The sequence below is a fragment of the Aotus nancymaae genome, unplaced genomic scaffold (genome assembly GCF_030222135.1).
Source record: "Aotus nancymaae isolate 86718 unplaced genomic scaffold, 86718_ANA_hifiasm-v0.15.2.pri h1tg000012l, whole genome shotgun sequence".
In the NCBI taxonomy this organism is placed as follows: domain Eukaryota; kingdom Metazoa; phylum Chordata; class Mammalia; order Primates; family Aotidae; genus Aotus; species Aotus nancymaae.
Genome location: NW_026988423.1, coordinates 34333968 through 34356027, shown reverse-complemented (window position 1 = coordinate 34356027; position 22060 = coordinate 34333968). Strand labels below are relative to the sequence as shown.

Below are 22060 nucleotides of genomic sequence, written 5' to 3'. Positions count from 1 at the left end.
GGATAAGTGTCTGTGCTGATAAAAAACAATGACTTAAAACCCACGTTTGTGGCAGCTGAGTGCATAAAGACTTACTGGTACTTTCCGGTAGATGAAAGAGACGTTTTGTATAACTTCCCAGGCTTTACAATTTCTACATGCACGATCGTTTCAGCATATGTTTCTCTTGGTCTTCTTATTTGCCTGTAGGCTAGAAGGGACCTTGAAAAATAGTCTAGTCCATGCCTTCATGTAAAAACACATTTAAACATTTGTAGCCATGTGATAGCTTTGAAGGGCTCTAAGAACTCTGAGGCTAAACAGCCTTTATGAGGGCCCTGTATTGAAACATATAAAACTCTCAACTCACTGTATGTTATTTCACAAGGGTATAATCAACATACAGAAATATAGGCCGGGAAACAAAGCTATGAATTAATATCTCCCCATCCATTATTCTCCTTTAGTTCCTAATCTGCACTTCTTTCTTGTGCTTAATTACTGTATTTTCTGCTTTGGCCGTTTTGATTTTTTTACTAAGTCCAGAGAAATGCTTGCTAGATTTTTTTTTTTTTTTTTGAAAAAACAAACCGAAGCCCACTCATGCAGTGAAGCTGTGGATGCACAAGCACAGTCCAGCCGTAATTGTACACGCATTCTCGAATGAGCAGGGTTACTGGTTTTGGTACAAGGTTCCTTGTGTCAAAGCAAAAGCCATATGTCTGGCTTTTGGAGGTCAGTCTTAGTTGAGCTATTTTGGTTTTTTTTCTCTCACACATTCTAAAAAGTAGGGCTATGTATTTTTTCATCTTTTCTATCCAGATTGGTAATGACCAACTGAAGGGAAGTCTTCCAATCCAATTGGTAATGTAACTATTTTTCTCTCCTCTAATGCTGCCTGCTCAGTTGGAGCTGCAGGTAGGTTTGTTTCCTGTGTTTCACATAACAGAATGTTACTTAAGTGTTTGCCTGACCTGCTGTTCTTTGCAACCTGTACTTACTAAATCCTGGTGGAAACCACAACTTGGTTGCTACAGTAAATGAAAATTAATGAATAATGATAACTTATTTGAAAATAGATCAGTGAATACACTGTGGGCTGCAGGTTCCTCATATACAAAATGAAGGGTAGGACTTAGTGATCTCCAAGGTCCCTTCCAGCGCTGAAACCACTGGAATGACTTATGCAGTGGTGTTGAGGTCTAACTGTATATTTGGCCACTGTGCTGGGTACACAGTAGAATTTTCACTTGAGCTTACAGTCTAAATAGGGAATCAATACTAATGTAGGGGAGTTTACAGTTAGGTGTTCAATGTAAAAGTATAACTTGTAAGAGTGAAAGGTCGAAGTAAAATAGAAGAGTCAGGATAATCCATGATGAGGTGAGACTTAGACTAGCCCATGAAAGGGAGAGAGGAGGAAGGTAGACGGTTACAGAGAGTGGCAGCCATGGGATCCGAGGCCCAGACACAGGAGCTTCTTGCTGTGGTTCGGGACAGTGTAGATATGAGCCTGGCCGTAGCAGGGGTGCAGTGGAATGATGGTGCAGAGTAAGCTGTGTTGAGCAGGGCTGGCCAACCAAAGGCTTTGAAAGTGGGCAGAAAATTGTCCAGAGGAAAGTGGTTTAAAAGACCCCAAAACTGCCAGGCACAGTGGCTCACACCTGTAATCTCAGCACTTTGGGGGGCTGAGGAAGGTGGATTGCTTGAGCCAGGAGTTCAAGACCAACCTGGGCAATGTGGTGAAACGCTGTCTCTACAAAAAACATACAAAAAATTAGCTGGACGTGGTGGCACGCACCTATAGCCCCAGCTGCTCTGAGCCTCGAAAGTCGAGGCTGCAGTGAGCTGTGATTGTGCCACTGTACTCCAGCCTGGGTGATGGAGTGAGGCCCTGTCTCAAGAAAAGCCCCCCAAACCCCAAATCAACAAACATGATTGATTTCCTTTTTGTGTCAGAATTAAAATAGTATGAAAATTGATCAGTAATTTAGGTTCTTGTAGCTATTAATATCAAACTTTAGGAACATTTTAGTCAGGCGTGGTGGCATGTACTTACAAGTCCCTGCTACCCTGGTGGCTGAGGTGGGAGGATTGCTTGAGTCCGGGAGGTCGAGGCTGCAGTTAGCTATGATCATGCCACTGCACTCCAGCCTGGGCGAAGGAGGAAGACTCCATCTCTAAAAAACAAACAAACAAAAATCCCCTAAACTTTAGAAACATTTTATGATCTTTGTCCACAAGTAATCTGTTGTCTCAGAATTCATTGCAATGTGAGTTGAATCCCAAATCACAGAACTTAGCAACAATATGATTTTGGTGTCCCTAGAGTAGCTGATATATATGTATAGTGTGATGGATTGCCTGATGAACTCAGGAAGCAGAAGAACTAGAGTGGATCTGTGTGCTTTCTCTGACATTTTTCATAACTTTTTCTAGAAATGAGTACAGGTGGTGGCTCTGATCTACAGAAGACACCTCTTAGAACAGAAATGGCCTGCAAGTGGGTCAAGGGGTGGGAACCATTTCAGCTCTTTTACAACCTTGTCATGTGACGATCCCATTAGTATCATTAGATCAGAGAAATACAGTCTAGTTCTTGAATACAATGTTCAGGGCTCCATGGAAATTGAAAAGATGATAAGGTTTGTCAGTAGAACCAAGAAAGTGGAGCCAGGTGGTGGCTCAGTTTAAATCAACTGTCTGAAGGTACTCACACTAATCAGAAATGACAGAAGACTGATTAGCATAATGGACCAAAACAAAACTGAGTTCTGGATTTTGGCACCCAAGGAGAAATGGCATCCTCAGTGGGACCACAATCAATGTGCATTATATCTGTCCTTGGACACTTCACTGAACTTGGATAAAGGAAAAGATTTCTACATGGCAAAAGTGCTTTAAATCTTGCATCTCTGAACCTCAGAATAGCATTGGTTCATCTGCAATATTTCCATAAAGTTTAAAATTAGACAAAATAGTAAAGCTTTGATGTAAAATTAATATCCAGACAGAGTAAAAAGATGGGGTGGCCGCTGAACTGTGCACAGAAGTGAAAGCAAGCCCTATGACTGATTTGAGAAAAACCTATTATTATTATTATTATTATTTTGGAGACAGAGTCTCACTGCAACCTCCACCTCCTGGGTTCAAGCGATTCTCCTGCCTCAGCCTCCCAAGTAGCTAGGATTACTGCCCTGGGGTTACAAGTGCCCGCCACCATGCCTGGCTAATTTTTGTATTTTTCGTAGAGATGGGGTTTTACCATGTTGGCCAGACTGGTCTCGAACTTCTGACCTTAGGTGATCCACCCACCTCAGCTACCCAAAGTGCTGGGATTATAGGTATGGGCCACCATGCCCGACCAAGAAAGATCTATTCTTAGAAATCTCTGCAGATGCTCTAGAAAAATCCTTGAAATAATTACTTTTGAGTTTCATATGAAATAGATTTCACTGATTTTCAAACTACTTTTGAAGACTTCCTATAAGTTAAGCAACTTATTAAGGGATCTGGATACAAAAAAAGAATAAAGTATGATACATCCCCTGAAGCAGCCCCATTGTCTGAAGAAGATAACAGAATTGCTGTTTATCTACTCAAGATAAGTGAATAGGTAGCAGCTTAAAAATCTTTCTCCTAAACCCAGTTAGAGAAGCCCTGAGAAAGAAATTTTCTGTTACACATAATTATGTCTAGAAATTTCACTAAATCTAAAATAATTATTTTGTTTTCCTCACATGATGATTTCACATTAAATTTAGTTTAAAAATTGATGCTTACAAGTAATTTGAAGAGTTTAAGCATTGTTCACTGCACTTTCTTCATTACACAAATCATGCACGGAGATCTCCATTAATCCTTCAATTACTGTTCATTTATACCTACATAGGCACAGCCATTCACAGATATACTTGAAAGATTTCCCCCCTTGTAGCAATCTAGAGCTTTCCTGCAGTGTTTTGAGGAACTTATGAATGAGTCTTCATTATAAGCATAACTGAAAGATTGATTCTGCATTCTCCGTGTGAGAGATGATTTTGTTGATCTGCTCTCAGTAGAGCATGCATAGTTTTTCCAGTGATGGTGATGGGTTTGCACTGAGTACCCATACTATCCCACTTGGATTCCCTATAACAATTGCATGAATTTACAAGATGGCTAATCAGCATTACAAGTGCAATCTGTGCCTGAAAACAAAGAGCAGAATTGCCTGGTCTAGGCAGAGAACAGTGTGATAAGCTTAACTTTGTTAGCATGGCATTCTAACCAGTAGAACTAACTATGCTGGGACCCTGTCTTCTGTTTTCTAAGACGGAAGTGATAAAATGCATATATTCCATTTATGACGTGTGCTCATGTCTCATTCACATAAATCTGAATCCTTTTCAGTTCTTTTTCTTGAATTGAGATCTGTAATTCTCATGGCATAAAACTTACCCTTTAAAGTGGTTTTTAGAACATTCTGAAGTTGTGCAATCTTCGCCACTCTCTAATTCCGGAACACTTTCATCACCCTCAAAAGAAACCTGGTATCCATTTCCTCCTCCACCCTGACACTGGCAAGGACCACCCTTCAGTTCTTTTTATTGTCTTTTTTTGCTAAGCGTTTTAATCAAGCTTCAAATTCATTTGCTCACAGATTTCAACAAATAACATTTGGCTGACTTGCTCCAGCCTGGTTCTTGCATGTGTGACTTACCCTAAGTCTTTTCCTCCAGATCTTCAATTTTCATCCTGTTCCACTCTGGGATTTGTGTTATTATACAAGTCTTCTATTGGGAACACTTTTTTGTGCGACTTAAACCCTTTCTAAAGAAAACCCACGTACATAGATGTAAAACAAAACACACAAAAAATTTGTCTTTTCAAGAGGAACTCCTTTGAGGACAGCTTCATTTTCAGTCTTCACCAGAAACATCTCCTTTCAACCATGTATGTCCTAGAGTTGAACTTCTGTTCCAAGTCTGTGATAGAGGAGATCATCCTCTCTTTCTCTATAAAAGTGTGATCCATTTGCATTCTTGATTTCATCACTAAATGATCACATTTGTGTATGTCTTTCAGAATGCAGCTCTTCAGCATCTGTTTATTCGGAAGTCCTTCCGGCCTTTTAAATGCTTGCAGTGTGGGAAGGCCTTCCGGGAAAAGGACAAACTGGACCAGCACTTGCGTTTCCATGGGCGGGAGGGGAACTGCCCATTGACCTGTGATCTCTGTAACAAGGGCTTCATCAGCAGCGCATCCTTGGAGAGCCACATGAAGCTCCACTCAGACCAGAAGACTTACTCTTGCATTTTTTGCCCAGAATCCTTTGACCGCCTTGATTTGTTGAAAGATCACGTGGCCATTCATATCAATGATGGCTACTTCACCTGCCCAACTTGTAAGAAACGGTTCCCAGATTTTATCCAGGTGAGTATCTACTACTGAGATTCCTGTCTGCTTCCTTCTTTTGGTGAAAGAAACTTCGATTTTTGGAAAACTGAGACTGCCTAGCACCTGCATTTTCATCCCTTCTTTGAAACAACTTTACAATTGAGAACAATATTTCTTCAATCAAACTACGTTTGTAAACAAAAGATTATTATGACCCTTAATTGTCCAGATCAGACATTGACATTGAAGTGTTTAAGTTATATTACAGGTAATAAACACCCAGATCTGTTATAATTTTTAAAAAGTCTTTCATAATCTTTATCAATATCTGTTACTTACAAGATATACAGAGCCTGTAGAAGACATACTCCCATTTCCGAGGCTGGGAACATCTCCTCCCTACTACTGTGGTTTCCTGTCTTGCTTTACCAAGGCCACGCATTTTGGAAGGAAACAAAGAGAAAGTTGGTATATAATATACTTTTGTGTCAAGCAACGACCGCCTTCTCCCCTGTAGTGTATTCTTTGTTGGAGCAAAATGGATGAAGATAAATTTCAGAATATTCATAATTTCATTTGGACTTTAAGTGATAAGATTTTCCTATGCTAGTCAGTGAATAATGAAGCATTTTGTAAAAATACTCTGTTTAAATTACCAAAGGAAAAGAAGACTAGGATTTAATTTTAGTTCTGCTCGTGTTGAGAGTCTTGGAAATTTTCTCACTTCACACAAACTAGGAGGAAGGTTGCTTTAAGGCATAATTTAATGGCAAAAGAAACTCCAAAAATAGTGAAGCAAACTCTCTTATGGGAATAGTTTGCTAGGACTCACTACTTAGCTTCCATCCTCAGCTCTTCTTCATTGGATATGTGTGGCTAGGAGAGTTCAGAAGCCCTATTCCTTTATTTATCTAAAAGTAAGGGAAGTAAGTCCTAGTTGAGAAATGACACCAGCGTCATCTTGCTCTCATAAACCAGTAATGCCTTCTGTATCCTCTCATTCATGTCTTTAATTCTTCAGAGCTTGATTTTATAAGAAGATGTAAAAGGATCAAAAGGGGCTAAATTGCTTCTATGCAGATTAAAGACGGAGAAAAGTAAGGAAGAATTGGTTTTTATCTTCCTATAGATCCTTTTTAGCAAGATTCATTTAAGCCCAAAGGAACTTTTGCTTTTTATCTTTGAAAAATGGGTTGCAAGTGATCAGGGTTTGACCAAGCAAACACTCTGTCTCCCACATTTCAAGTCCTCTGGGAGGTTAGGATTTCTAAGGCTTTCTGGCTACTTGTTTTGTTTCTTTGTGACAGGGACAGTATGTGTTATTGAGGCCAATTATCACATCTGATTGCATTCTTCCGCGGGGTTGATGAAAACCCATGGTAATGCATTTGGCTCCCTCTAGCGTTGACAAGCTGCCTTTGGTCATTTCCTTTGGTGCCTGTGTCCCCTGAGTTTTTCCATGGTTTTTACTACCAGGTGAAAAAACACGTGCGCAGCTTCCACTCAGAAAAGATCTACCAGTGCACAGAGTGCGACAAGGCCTTCTGTCGCCCGGACAAACTGCGACTCCACATGCTCCGGCATTCGGACCGCAAAGACTTCCTGTGTTCCACCTGTGGGAAGCAATTTAAGGTATGATACGAAGACACAGCCCAAGGTGGTTCTTGTGGCCACTGGAATTATCGCAAGCTGAGGGTAAATGCCTGTTCATTTCATCGGTTTATCAGTTCTGATGAACTGGACCTGAGATGCGCTTTGGGCCTTGTGTTTGACTTAGTTATAAAATTAAGGGGAGAAACTTACTTAATTCCTCAAAACAGTTAATTCAAATCCCCAAACAAGTAGAGTAAAAATGCATCTCCTAAAAGAATCCAAATGTATAATGACATTATAACTAAATTGCTATTGAGATTTCCTAACAGACCAATACCTTTACTTACCATTCAGATCAACAGGTTCTTATTGAGCACTGGTTAAGAGCCAGTAATTGAGTCTCGCATGCAGCAGGACTCTGATCTGATACAAGTGGGAAATCTGAAGAATGCTGAGAAGGCTTAGACTACTTTGGAGAATGTTAATGACCTCAAAGATTAAAGTAAAATGTAATAAGTATCAGTAACCCACCTGGAATTTAAAAGAAGCCAAGCAAAACCCTGCAGGGGACCCAGAACTAAGAGTTATATAAATAAATGTAAAAACAATGAAATATGCTTCATTGGGAAATCAGGTGATTCTGCAAAAATGTCATTGGAAGACATTCTGCTGAATATGATTGTAGGTCACACTCTCATAGAAATCGGAAAAGAATCAAATGGATTCAGGAGAGGAAAATTAAGGGTATATTTATAACAAATGGAAAGAAATTAAAGAGAAATAGAATTTTCAAAGCTTGCTTTATGGTTAAGTGTGTTACAGAATATAATCTAATGGCTTTTAATATATGGTAGTGCAATTTAGAATTCTGTAGAGAACACCAATGTGAAAAGTATAAATAGGTCTGGGATTTTTCTGTTCTTAAATTAAAAAAAAAATTATATCTAAAAAGATTCCTGTTTTGTGATACTGTTTGGCCATCCATCCATCCCATCCAGCCAATATTTTTTTGATTTTTCATTTTGTGCCAGATACCATATTTTAACACCTTGGAATTTTTTTTTTTTAAATGTCTCTGCTTGCTTTCATTTTCTCCCTTACTTTCACCCAGTATATTCATCACAGTTCAATCAGAGAAGCAGAGCCACTATGAGTGTTACAGAAGATGATTTTCTTATAGGACTAAGGACTTAATTATAGAAGATGGAGAAGTGAGGGTCAGAAGGGAGAAGCTGGGAGGTTGGAACTCGGCAGTATGCCCACAGAAGCATTGGTCTGGGTGGTCAAATGGGAACTTACCTGGGACTCTGGGAACCAGGCACCTCCACCTGCAGGGGGGCCCAGGAAGGAGAGCTGGTGCAGTTTGTGGAAGACCGTGTCACTGCATCTGGTGGCGGATGTGGAGCTGGCCAGCAGGGCTGGCAGTAAGGAAGACAGCTGGTGGCTGAGTGGGAAAGAGAGGAAAAGTAGGGACCCACAGGTACCTCTACTTGACACCATCTAGAGCAGCATGGGGCTGCTTCCTTTCCACCTTCCAGGCTTGTGTGAGTTTCTCTTTGGCTAACTCCCAACTCGGAACCATGCTGGGAAGGAGATTCTTTTCAAATGTAGTTCCTCTTAGCCAAGTTGACACAGCACAAAACCACTACCACCTACCTTCCTAGCATTTTTTCAAACTAGAATCAGAGTAGTTTTTCTGGAGAACAGCTCTGATGCCACATCCTTTCCAAAAAACTCTTTAATAACTCGTCATGCAAATAAATCCCAAAGTTCTTGTTACTTCTAAGATGCTACAAGATCTGGCTCCTGCCAGCCTCTCTGGTTCCCGCCTCCCTGTGCACTCAGGGTGACCTGCCTGAACTACGTAGCTTCACCCGTGTGGCATACTCTCTCTCCTTGGGCCTTTGTACTTGTTCTCCCTCCCGCTCCTGACTTGAAACGTATTTTCAAACTGTTGTATCCCTTCACCTGGCTAATGTCACTTCGTATGTGGCATTTCCTGATCCCTGGATTAAGTGCTGCTTCTCCCATGAATTCCCACAGGGCTTTTCCTGGTGACCGTGTCATAGCATTTGTGTATCACAATTGCCTGTCCTGCTAAGTGTAAGCTCCATGAGGGCAGCATTAAAGTCAAGGTGGGACTTTCTGACTTTAGGGAGCTCACACTAGCATAGAGAAAAGAATAAAGTGCTGTGAGAGGGTTTCACTGATTTGGGATGTAGGGGAGATGTCATAGATACAGTGACGCTTTTGAATCTACTCATGGGTGGGAAAGAGTTTGCCAGCTAGGGAAAGGGAAAGGTGAGGAGCGAGGGAGGGATATTGGCATCTCAAGCAGAGGGAGCAGCAGGGATGTGGCAATGCCACGATCAGGAGATGGGGAGAGGGGGAGTGATGGAGGGCATGGCAAGAGGAAGCCAGGGAAGCAAGTTAAGCCAGCACGCTGGGCTAAGTAATTAGACTTACCAGGAAGTGAGCCCTAGGTGTTTCAGAGCTGGGCTAATTCAGGCAGAGGCAGTGGGTGTGGAGAAGAGGGGCCATGTTCAAGACAGGCATTGTGGGAGGCTGACAAGACCTTGTACTTGGATGAAAGGGGGAAGGGTAGACAGCAAGGAATGGAGATTTGCCACTTGAGAGGCTGGATGTTTGGGAACACCACTGGTACCAAAAAGCATGACTTAGGCAGAAGGAGTGGGGGCAGATAGCAGATTTGGTTTGGGGGATGTTAGGATGGAAAGACCTCATGGAGATTTGGCATCCAACAAATGTGTGCTTGTCACGATGTGCATGTCATGGTGTGATATTTGAGTTAGGCTTTGCAATTTACGTGGTGATTCAGTTAAGGTAAACTGGTTGTTTAAAGGGAATAGATGGGGGAACTAGTGGATGTTGAGGCTTGGAAAAAAGTGGAAATTTGGGAGGATTGGAGGAGGAGAGAGAGGAAAATAAAAAAAAGTGGCAATGCAACAGTGTTTCATCGCTGTACCTACACTAAAGAAAGATGCTGTCATTTGGCAGTGTCCTTAATCCAAATCCCACTGCAGTCTACGAAGCTCTGAGCCTGCCCTCCTGGGCTTTCCAGAAATGAAGGCAGGTGGGATAGGAAGAAAGAGAAGTTGGATTGTATGCATTGTAGCAGAAGAGGGAGGGAAGCCTGGCGCTGGAGCTCGGCCCTTAGCCTGCTCCTTGATACTTGGTAGGCACTCAAGGAATATTTGTTGAGTAAATGTGCTGAAAAAGGAAGTCCTTAAAAAAGTCCCCATGCCGAAAGGTGGGAAGAACTGGATTTGTAGAAAGGCTCAGAATCTTTATGGGACTAACAGTTTATTCATGTGTCCTAGAGCAGAAAGCCTCACTGGATCAGGGAGCCGGCACTTTGTTTTTATTCGGGATGGGCTCTGTCTGATTCTCTGCATGGACTCACATGAGCATGTATCACTAGATAGTGAAACCAGGAGCTGAGCTCTGGGCCCCATGCTCCATCCATAGTAAACAATGGATTTGTTTACTTAAACTTCTAATTCTGTAAGGTGAGAGGTTCTAAATCCATAAGATAGGAGATTCTTAAATTCTTTTGGGATTTAGAAAAATATGTTTGCTAAAATGTGTGGGAATTGAGTATGCACATGGCTTTTTTTTTTTTTTTTTTAAGACAGAGCCTTGCTCTGTCAGCCTCCCAAGTAGCAGGGATTACAGGTACCCGCCACCACACCCAACTAATTTTTGTATTTTTAGTAGAGACAGGGTTTTGCCATGTTGTCCAGGCTGGTCTCAAAATCCTGACCTCAGGTGATCCGCCCGCCTCTGCCTCCCAATGTGCTGGGATTACAGGCATGAGCCACCGCATCCGGCCTACACATGGCTTCCAAAATCTGGTGTTACCTATTATTCATTATCAATTTGTCTTTATTTCTTTTATACCAGGCTTATTCCATGTTCTCTTTAATCTTCTCTACATAAGTGCAGTCTTTATTCTTAAAAGTCAGTGTGTATCTTTCCTATTTAATGGTCATTTTAAACCAAGGCTTTTTGGAATGCACATATTTGCTAGTGAACAGAGTAACTCCCAGCCACTTTTAACGTGTCTTCCTTTGTCCTAGTGTTCCAGCAACTCAGATGTCTCTTGGAGGCTTGTGGTGACTGCTAATTTGTATTGATTTTTTAAATTATCCCTTCAGTTAAAATTTTTCTACTCCCATGTCTACCCCGTTTTAAAAAATTCTCTCTAAATAGCGAAAAGACAAGCTACGGGAACACATGCAGAGGATGCATAATCCTGAGAGGGAGGCCAAGAAAGCCGACCGCATCAGCCGCTCCAAGACGTTCAAGCCTCGCATCACGTCCACAGACTACGACAGCTTCACGTTCAAGTGCCGCCTGTGCATGATGGGTTTCCGGCGGCGCGGCATGCTGGTCGGTGTCAAGTGGCTGCGGGTTCCTGTCTTCCCTGCACACCTCATTTCTGTCGATGATAGTCACTTTTGTGTTGTATTCTGTACTAAGTTATGTTGATCAATCGTTGTGTCAATGTCCAGGGGAAGAAACAGAGGGAAACAATTCCCAGTTTGGAGTTCTCTCTTTTCTAGTCTCCCTTTGCCCTCGCTTGCTACTTTTTGGGTCAAATCTTGCAAGAGGTCTTTTTCCGTCACTTTTCATTACTAGTTTTGTTTTTCTTTTCCCATCTCAATCTCTGCTCTCACCCTATTTTATTTCCCTCTTTTGTGTTCCTGCATGTATTTTCTTTTGGGATATTTGCCTTCTCCCCAGCTGTTCCCTTTTATTTTATTTTATTTATTTTTGAGATGGAGTTTCGCTTTTGTTGCCCAGGCTGGAGTGCAATGGTGAGATCTCAGCCCACTGCAACCTTCCCCTCCCAGGTTCAAGTGATTCTCTTGCCTCAGCCTCCTGAGTAGCTGGGATTACAGGCGCCTGCCACCATCCCTGGCTAATTTTTGTATTTTTAGTAGGGATGGGATTTCACCATGTTGGCCAGGCTGGTCTCAAACTCTTGACCTCAGGTGATCCACCTGTCTCGGCCTCCCAAAGTGCTGGGATTACAGGTGCGAGCCACTGCGTCCGGCCCCCAGCTATTCCTTTTTAATATCTCTCTTTTCCAGATATCAAACAGCAGTAGAAGGAAGCTTTCCATCAAAGCAGGGTATGTGCATTCAGGTTAGCTGAAGCACCAAGACAGCCCGTGCTCTGCTCTCAACTCATTTTGACCTTGTTACAGGTGCCGAATCTATTTCTGCCAGGAGCTGGAAAGTCATAGAGCAATTTTTAAAATTCAGAACCGTAGTCTGTATCTCATTCCATGTTCTTAGTAAGGCTAGGGCATTAAATTATGAAAGACAGGTTTGCATGAGGAGAATTCACCAAAGAAATTCATACCAATGTAATTTTCCTTTTTCCAACAGTAGTTCTTTCAGCCAAAGAGTGTTGATGGCTGAATTAACCACATTGAATTCACCTTCAATTGTTTGATGAATTATTGTTAACTCCTGTTAACACGACTGTGAGTGCTTTGGTGTCAATTGGGTCTGGTGATGCTGGTTCTGGTCAAATGCCTTATTATTTGGGAGCATTGCTTCAGAGAATTTCAGCTTCTGGCGGTCATTATCAGAGGCATTTGTGCAGCTTCTGTTTGGTTAAAGGGGTTCCTTTTTCTCATTAGCTCTTTGTTTTCACTTTAGGTAAATCACTTATCAAAGAGACATCCAGACATGAAGATAGAAGAGGTGCCAGAGTTAACTCTACCCATCATAAAACCCAATCGTGATTACTTTTGTCAGTATTGTGATAAGGTAAAAGGGAAATATTCATGCCTCTGGGGTTCCCTGCTTAGAGCTGACTTGTCCACATTTATAAATACATACTACGATTTTTTTGTTATTCTTACCAGATGGTTCCCTGTCTCTCAGTAGTCTCCATTCAGACAAGAAAGGACTAAAATTAGTCTTATTTTAAGCCAATTTTTTTTCTTAAGAAATAATTGACTTCATTTTTCTTACTGTCCCTTCTCTGTGTGATTTTTGTTACACAAGAAGAGGCTTATTACATTACTAAGTGCCTACTGTGTGAATTAATTTCAAATTCCTAGGCTCTAAAACAAGAGTGTTTATCATATGGCCTATAAAATATATTGTAGATTTAGGGTTTCTATAAGGTGGAGGGGATTGGGAAAGCTTTGTGGTGGAGTACTCATACTATTCGATTATTTTTGTGTAGTTACAGAAAAGACAGAGAATATGTATTTATTGTTTCACTGTAATATTGTTTACCCTCCTTTTTTTTTTTTTGAGACAGAGTCTTGTTCTGTCTACCAGGCTGGAGTACAGTGGCATGATCTCAGCTCACTGTGACCTTCACCTCCTGGGTTCGAGTGATTCTTCTGCCTCGGCCTCTTGAGTAGCTGGGATTACAGGCGCCTACCACCACGCCCGGCTGATTTTTGTATTTTTAGTAGAGACGGGGTTTCACCATGTTGGCCAGCCTTGTCTTGAACTCCCTACCTCAGGTGATTCCCCCCACCTTGGCCTCCCAAAGTGCTGGGATTACACATGTGAACCACCATGCCCAACCATCCTTTCCTTATATAATGTAACTATATCATTTTAAAAGTGAGAAATATTTTTGAACATAGATTCCCCACTAAAGATAGCAGTTGCTATTGACGTTGCCATTTGGAAGATTCTCTGGCTCCTGGTCTTCAGCTGCATATATCATGAGAGCTTTCACAGGCAGCTCTCATGTGAAGTGGATGGGCCTTAAAACCAGTTCTCTTCCTGTGTCTGTGTATCGTATCCAAATTTTAAACTTGAGGAAAAAGCGTATTTTCACAGTTATTATCTTAGATTTATAAATCAAAGGAAGGAACCTAGCATGTCTACATTATGTTCTTATTTTATTCTAATTTATAGTATATCCTGGTTGTCCTTCAATATATCTGTTTATATATATGTGCTGGACCTATATATATATAGTTTCTTTGGGACTACATGAATACTTTTCCTCATTTTCTTATAATGAAATTGTTAGTTTGCTTCAAGCAAGAAAGTAGAACTGTATACTGCTTTCATAGCCAGGCATTTGCATTTGCAGGTTTATAAAAGTGCCAGCAAGCGCAAAGCCCACATTCTGAAGAACCACCCAGGAGCAGAGCTGCCACCGAGCATTCGGAAACTCCGGCCCGCTGGTCCTGGAGAGCCAGACCCCATGCTGAGCACACACACCCAGCTGACAGGCACCATTGCCACCCCTCCCGTCTGCTGTCCCCACTGTTCCAAGCAGTACAGTAGCAAGGTAGGGAGAGTTTCTGACTAAAGCTGAGGTCAAAACCGCCGTGTAAGGAATCTCTTAAGGGAAGATGGCTTCTCATCTACATGGCCTGGATGGCTCCTTCTGAGTTGACAGGGCACTGAAAGAGATATTGTCCTAGTCCCTGTAAACAGGGACCACAGCAGAGAATGGAAAGAGAATACTGCAGGATCTCCCCCAGAATTAGTGCCGAACAACAGCCCGAGCAGCTGGCTGTTTTCCTTTTCCCTTGTCCTGCAGAGGGCCTCATATTTGAATATTCTGTGCTCGTATTTGGTGAGTTTAGGCTTATGGAAGCACCACATAGAAAGTTAAGTGATGGTTTTAGAAGGAGGTCATTTTGGCTGGGGGCATTGTGATTGATTGCTGCAGGTACTAGTTGGGGGAAGTATTCGGGTATTCAGACCTTGCTCATGGTGTGGGGTCAAGTGAGGTTTTGCTTCTTCCCCACCCTCTTTCCTGCTTTTTTTTTTTCTTTTGAGACGGAGTTTTGCTCTCGTTACCCAGGCTGGAGTGCAATGGCGCGATCTCGTTTCCTGCTTTTATAGCATTATGTTACCCCAGGAAGTACAGGCATAGAGTCAGTGTTGCTCTGATTTTTCTTTTTTTAAGACATAAGATAACAGACTTTAGGAATCTTTGGAGGATTTACTTATGAGAAAAATGGAAAATCACAAATTCTAATAATTATTCTTGTTTCTTGCCTTGCTTTTTCAGACCAAAATGGTCCAGCACATTCGAAAGAAGCATCCGGAGTTCGCCCAGCTCTCCAACACCATACACACACCACTGACGACAGCTGTGATCAGTGCCACCCCAGCAGTTTTAACTACAGACAGCGCCACTGGAGAGACCGTGGTGACGACGGACCTGCTCACCCAAGCAATGACAGAACTGTCCCAGACCTTAACGACAGACTACCGAACGCCACAGGGGGATTACCAGAGAATTCAGTACATCCCTGTGTCGCAGTCAGCATCTGGCCTCCAGCAGCCTCAGCACATACAGCTTCAAGTGGTGCAAGTGGCCCCGGTACTACGTGCCTCTGTTTCCCTTTGCCTTATGAATGCCGTATTGCCACCAGCACCTCATTCTCAGACCTGGGGCTGGGATCTATGTAATGTTCTGCGTGGAAGTTCTGAGCCTTGGGCATTTGTAAAATGCCCCTTCCCCTTTCAGGCTAATGAGGCCTCTGGCCTTAGCAGTGTAAGAGATTTCTGTCTATAGTAGTCAGGAGATTTTAGGCTCCAGCATGTACAAGCCTCCTGTGCTGTGGCAGGACAGTAGCCACAGCACCTGTTTCTGAGCCTCTTCTGAATCCTTATCTTTTACCATCCTGGTTGGCTATTTGGTAATGAGCCAGTTTGGTAAATCACGACCCGCGTATCAAATGTCTTATATCAAAGAGAGGTTGTAAAGAACAATATTGATGGCTGGGCACAGTGGCTCATGCCTGTACTTCCAGCACTTTGGGAGGCCAAGGTGGGCAGATCTCTTGCGATCAGGAGTTCAAGACCAGCTCTGTACTGAAAATACAAAAATTAGCCGGGTGTGGTGGCAGGTGCGTGTAATCCCAGCTACTCAGGAGGCTGGGGCAGGAGAATTGCTTGAACTTGGGAGGCAGAGGTTGCAGTGAGCCGAGATCACACCATTGCACTCCAGCCCAGACAACAGAGTGAAACTTTGTGTCAAAAAAAAAGAATACTGATTCACTCTCTGAGTATCAGTCAGTGCCTTCTTAGTAAAGAGGTAAAACTGTGTTCCTTCTACCAGATAATTAAGAACTCATTCTTATTGACTAAGGAGCTAAATGAAAGAATTCTCCCAGAACTATTGTTTTATTTAATTACACTGAGGAGAAGTGTCCCCAAGGCACAAATGAGCAAACTTGTTGCTTTGAAATCATTTGGTCTCTGAAAATTTAAAACTAACATGGGAACAGGACCTTGGAAGTTGCCACTGTCATTGACTATTCTTTGTCTTGTTTTTCTTGTGGAGGGTTTTTAACTTTAGGCTTTGGAGGAACTTAGGAGTCCCTCAAGCTGCCTGTAAAGTGTGATGTATAGGTACATTGTTCTAGAAAAAGGGCCTGTACTTTAGCCACTGTTTCAAAGATGTTCTTGGTACATAAAAGGTTAAGGACCACTGTTCTCGTGGGTTAATAGTGACAAACTAAAAGCAAATTCTCTTCTTTGATCTCTTTTAATTGATAAAGGGTAGATCATTAAATGCAACTGAAATTTTTGATTCCCGACAACTTCTTTTTCAGCTTATTGTCAGAACTTCTGTCCTTCTCTTCCAGAATCTATTAACATTAGTGGCTTACGTGTTAGAAGCATAGTTCTTTAAACAATCTTTTTCTATCCTGTTGTCTGGCTTGGCCTAGGTGTGGCCTATCTGGGAGTGCAGCATTGGAACTGAAATTCCTTCCATTCTTCCATTTCTGTTGGCATATATTGGGATATTGGTTTTGCTTTTTTTTTTTGAAGCAGGGTCTCTGAAGTGCAGTGGCACAATCATGGTTCTCTGCAACCTCAACCTCCCAGACTCAGATATTCCTCCCACCTCTGCCTCATCAGTAGCTGGGACTATAGGCATGCCATCATGCTTGGCTAATGCTTTTTTGAGATGGAGTCTCTCTGTTGCCTAGGCTGGAGTGCAGTGGCATGATTTCAGCTCACTGCAACCTCTGCCTCCCATGTTCAAGTGATTCTTCTGCCTCAGCCTCCCAAGTAGCTGGGATTACAGGCACCCACCACCATACCCAGCTAATTTTTTGTATTTTTAGTGGAGACAGGTTTCACTATATTGGTCAGGCTGGTCTCAAACTCCTGACCTCAAGTGATCCCTCTGCCTCAGCCTCCCAAAGTGCTGGGATTATAGGCATGAGCCACCACGCCCGGCCACCTGGCTAATTTTTGTATTTTTTTGTAGAGATACAGTTTTGCCATGTTGCCCAGGCTGGTTTCGAACTCATGGGCTCAAGTGATCCACCTGCCTTGGCCTTCCAAAGTGCTGGGATTATAGACCATGAGGCACTGCCCCCAGCCAGGATATTGTTTTTTAACTGAACCTTTTCTCTAGAAGGATTTCCCTTAACCTCAATCAATATATATCTGGTTTCTGGGCCTGTTTTTTCTCCCTCCAGGCCACCTCCCCTCACCAGTCACAGCAGTCCACTGTGGATGTCGGCCAGCTCCACGATCCTCAGCCCTACCCCCAGCATGCCATCCAGGTGCAGCACATCCAGGTCAGCGAGCCCACCGCCTCGGCCCCATCCTCGGCCCAGGTACCCTGTTCCACAGACTATTTGGAGGCATTAGCATGGCCTCAGGGACTATCAGAGTTAATGAGAGGGAGGACTTTCTCTTTAGACCTCAGCTACCGAGATACTGTTGTTTCTGGATTTTTTATTAAAGGATCTTACCTTTGCCTCCAATTTTTATATTGGTATTGTGGACACACATTAAGCTATTATTGGCTGCTTCTGCCCACATGGAGCCCTGTGATATGACATCCTAGAAACAACAGTGGCCTTTGCTTTCCATTCTAAATGCAATGATTTGGAATAGTGGCTTTGTGGAGTATTATGGTATATTGTATGTTGCTGTGTTTGTATGCTTGAGTCTGGTATTAGATACATAGATAAGTTCTTGGAGTTCAGAGAGGGAGAGATTAGATTTAGGGATAATCCAGGGCATTTTTGTAGAAGAAGCTGTCTTTGAAAGAGGTTTTGAAGGAGGGGTACAGTTCTGACATAGTAGTTGGGGAAGGCATTCTGATCTGAATAAGCTCATGCTGTGATGGAAAACGTACATTAATGTGGTATAAATGTGGTACATTTATAGAAAACAGTTATTCTGTTTAGATTACTAACAGGAAATGGTGTTTGGAAAGGAAGCTGGGCGGGTAGTTTGGAGCGGGATTGCAGTGTGGCAGCTGGAGAGCACTGGCCTCATCCTGTTGTCAGGAGTTCACCTACCTGTGCCAAACTCCACGAGCCGGGTGGGATTAGCCAGTGCTGGTTAATGGAAGTGATGAACTCTGGGTTCTGTTTCATTTTGTGTTCCAGATTAGCTTTGTGACACAGGCAAGTTATTTCACCTCCCATTATTTTTAACCTTATATAATGTAGGTAATTATATTTTCTTTCATTTATCTTTGTAACAAGTTGATTGAAATGAATTTTTTGCTTACTCTGGTAGGGAATCCTTTGAAAACAAGTTAGAATTTCATAGTGATGCTTGCTTTTCATTGATTTTATTCTTATTTAAAATATTACTTTCAATAATAGCAATGATAGTTTCAGTATTATAATTCATATTAGTCTGATTTACTTCCTTCAGTCATTTGTAAGTCTTCAGTATATTAGAAGTTCATAATTCCCTATCATTGCTTTCTGTTTCTCCCCAGGTATCTGGGCAGCCATTGAGTCCCTCAGCCCAGCAGGCTCAGCAGGGACTCAGCCCCTCCCACATCCAGGGCGGTTCTTCCACACAGGGCCAGGCTCTGCAGCAGCAGCAGCAGCAGCAGCAGAATTCCTCTGTGCAGCACACGTACCTGCCCAGCGCTTGGAATTCCTTCCGTGGCTATTGTAAGTAAGATGGGACAATGCTGTGTAGGTCAGAGGCGGGGGATCTCCAGCCGTATGTCATAATTTCTTCAGCTTTATGATAAAATTTTAAAGTATCTATTGGCCATTTTGTACACTCTGTAGTGCATATACTTCAATGAGTTTCATGACAAATCTCAAGGTCTAGCATTCTGATTCAGGGAGCTACCCTGATAGGACATTTTTGAAACGTCAGGTATATTACTGGAGGAAATGCAGCTGTGTAATTTAAATAGTAAGATAGATGGATATACACTATGTTGACGGTGCTGATTCATCCTTTCCACCAATATTTGTAGAATGCCTGTATATCAATCACTGCACTAGGCCCTGGCTATACCAAGATTAATATTCTCATTTATATCAGTAACACCACACAATAATAATGTTAACCAACTTTGATTAAGCTCTTGCTATATTGCCCGGAATGATTCTAAACCATATATAACAGTCAGTATTCACAACAACCTATGAAGTAAGTGCAATTGTTATTTGCATTTTACAGATAAGACAGTTTCCACAAACTCACTTTTTCCAAGAGCTAGTAAACAGAGATTTGGAACCCCGGCAGTCTGGCTTCAGAGTGTAGATCTAAACCACCCCACTGTGCTGCTGCTTTGGCTCAAAGAGACCATCATCTAGTAAGGGAGAGAGAGATATGAGTAGTTGATTCCAAAACCCTAAGATTCATCTATGGAAACAGTAGCAGGCTGACTGACAGAGGTCAGAGAAGGTAAACACCTTGGTGGGGAAACAGCTTTGAGTGTAGGTCAGGAAGCATGAGACCTTTATCATGGAAGATGTGGAAGGAACAGGAGTAGAGGAAACAGACCTCAGTAGTCGCAAGTAGGAGGAGTAGGTGCTGAGAAGGGAAAAGGTCAGTGTTGATCTTTCTTCTGTTGATTTCTTTTTGGGGGGCCCGTCTTTGTCATGATTGAGCCTTGGCTATGTTACATAGATTTGCTACGGAGTCAGGCTCAAACTCTATCATCTAGTTATTTTTACATCTGTACTTTTTTTTTTTTTGAGATGGAGTCTTACTTTGTTGCCCAGGCTGGAGTGCAATGGTGCAATCTCGGCTCATCGCAACCTCTGCCTCCCGGGTTCAAGCAGTTCTCCTGCCCCAGCCTCCTGAGTAGCTGGGATTACAGGTGCATGCTACCATACCTGGCTAATATTTGTATTTTTAGTAGAGACAGGGTTTCACTGCATTGGCTAGGCTGGTCTCGAACTCCTGACCTCAGGTGATCCACCCACCTCAGCCTCCAAAAGTGCTGAGATTTGAGATTACAGGTGTGAGCTACCATGCCTGGCCATAACCTGTACTCTTAAACAAATTAGGGGTCACAACAAGGGTGGGTCTAGTTTCTAGTCGGGGAAGGACTGTCTTACCTATAGAATCTGGTGAACAGACTGACTTCTGTACTCAGTGTAATTCCTGTGACGGAAAGTGGAGTGGGCCAGGCATGGTGGTTCATGCCTGTAATCCCAGCACTTTGGGAGGCTGAGGCAGGCAGATCACTTGAGGTCAGGATTCTGAGACCAGCCTGGCCAACATGGTGAAACCTCATCTCTATTAAAAATACAAAAAAATTAGCCAGGTGTGGTGGTGGGCATCTGCAATCTCAGCTACTCAGAAGGCTGAGGCAGGAGAATTTCTTGAACCTGGGAGGTGAAGATCATGACACTACACTCCAGCCTGGGCAACAGAACAAGACTCCATCTGAAAAAAGAAAAAAAGAAAAAGTGGAATGATGAAGATACTCATGGTAATAATAGGAAGAGTTAGCATTCTAATCTGTAGAAAGATTCTGGGACTGAAATTTATTAGGAAAAAACATAAAAGTAGAGAGAGGAATGTAATGAGCCATCCTATACCCATCGACCAGCCTCAGCAGTTACCAGCCTACACCCAGCCTTGTCTCATATATGCGCCCATCATTATCTTCCATCCTCCAACTGAATGATGATTCATCGTATCACCTCATCCATAAATATTTTGGTACATATCTCTAAAAGAAAAAGACTAGTTGAGACAGGGTTTTGCTCTGTTGTTCAGGCTGGAGAATGCAGTGACATGATCATGGCTCACTGTAGCTTTGACCTGGGCTCAAGTGATCCACCCACCTTAGACTCCCCAAGTGCTGGGTTTACAGGTGTGGACCACCACATGTGATCTAATTTTTAAATTTTTTTGTAGAGCCAGGGTCTCACTATATTGGCTAAGTTGGTCTTAAACTCCTGGGCTCAAGTGATTGTCCTGCCTTGGCTTCCCAAAGTGCTGGGATTACAGGCATGAGTCCCTGTGCCTGGTCATGATTCTAGCATCCTTATTCATTAGCTAGAAAACTTTTATAAATAAAAAATTTTGCCTTAACTACCAAGTTACTCTCAGGTACACTTTGTACAAGAAAGGCAGGACAAATGCTTTAAATACGTGATTCATTTCCTTCGTTTACCAAATATCCTTTGTGGATATTGAGAAGCCACATTTGAAGGGGAATGTACTGACTGTCTCTGACACTGGGTAGCTGCATACCAGCCTCTTCTCAATTAGCAGAGATGCTTTCACTGTACCAAGAAATCACATCATTGTGAGACTCTCGTGGCAAGCAAATCAGTGGGGACTGTGGCTACTGGTTCTGTTTTTGTTTCTAAAACTTGTGTTAAAATCTGAGACCACTGAACTATGAATATTTCCTGTTTTTTAGCATCTGAGATTCAAATGATGACGCTTCCCCCAGGTCAGTTTGTGATTACAGACAGTGGTGTGGCAACTCCAGTTACTACTGGCCAGGTGAAGGCGGTTACTCCGGTAAGCTACGCTACTCGGTCGAGTTTTTCCTGTCCGACCTGTGGTGCTATGCAGTAACTCTTATCACTACTTATGTTTTAATGATTGGCTTTCTCTGTTTTCTCACAGTAGATGATGAATTCTTTGAAAGCTGGGAATTGGGCTTTATCACTTTATCCTCAGTGTCCTGTTCAGGAGGCTAGGATATAGCAAAGGCTCAATAAGTATCTGTTCAATTAATAACTGTAATGGTCCTAGCTCCATCCCTATGAGTGCTTTTTTTTTTTTTTTTTTTTTTTTGAGAAAGAGTCCTCTGTCGCCAGGCTGGAATGCAGTGGCACAATCCCAGCTCACTACAACCTCCACCTCCTGGGTTCAAGCGATTC

The 22060-nt window shown here is 42.4% G+C and overlaps 1 protein-coding gene across 2 annotated transcripts in view; it reads left to right on the top strand.

Annotated features, from left to right (window-relative positions):
- Positions 1-22060, top strand: part of PRDM10 (PR/SET domain 10) — a 98809-nt gene that overhangs the window by 71207 nt on the left and 5542 nt on the right. Inside the window, exons 12-20 of one of the 2 annotated variants that reach the window (XM_064375583.1) lie at positions 5047-5394; positions 6835-6990; positions 11185-11364; positions 12645-12755; positions 14053-14253; positions 14986-15300; positions 17417-17518; positions 18682-18862; positions 21592-21695. In XM_064375583.1, the coding sequence (XP_064231653.1) occupies positions 5047-5394; positions 6835-6990; positions 11185-11364; positions 12645-12755; positions 14053-14253; positions 14986-15300; positions 17417-17518; positions 18682-18862; positions 21592-21695 (1698 nt within the window). Of the gene's footprint in view, positions 1-5046; positions 5395-6834; positions 6991-11184; positions 11365-12644; positions 12756-14052; positions 14254-14985; positions 15301-17416; positions 17558-18681; positions 18863-21591; positions 21696-22060 lie in introns of both variants that reach the window. The other variant, XM_064375582.1, reaches the window with a different exon arrangement.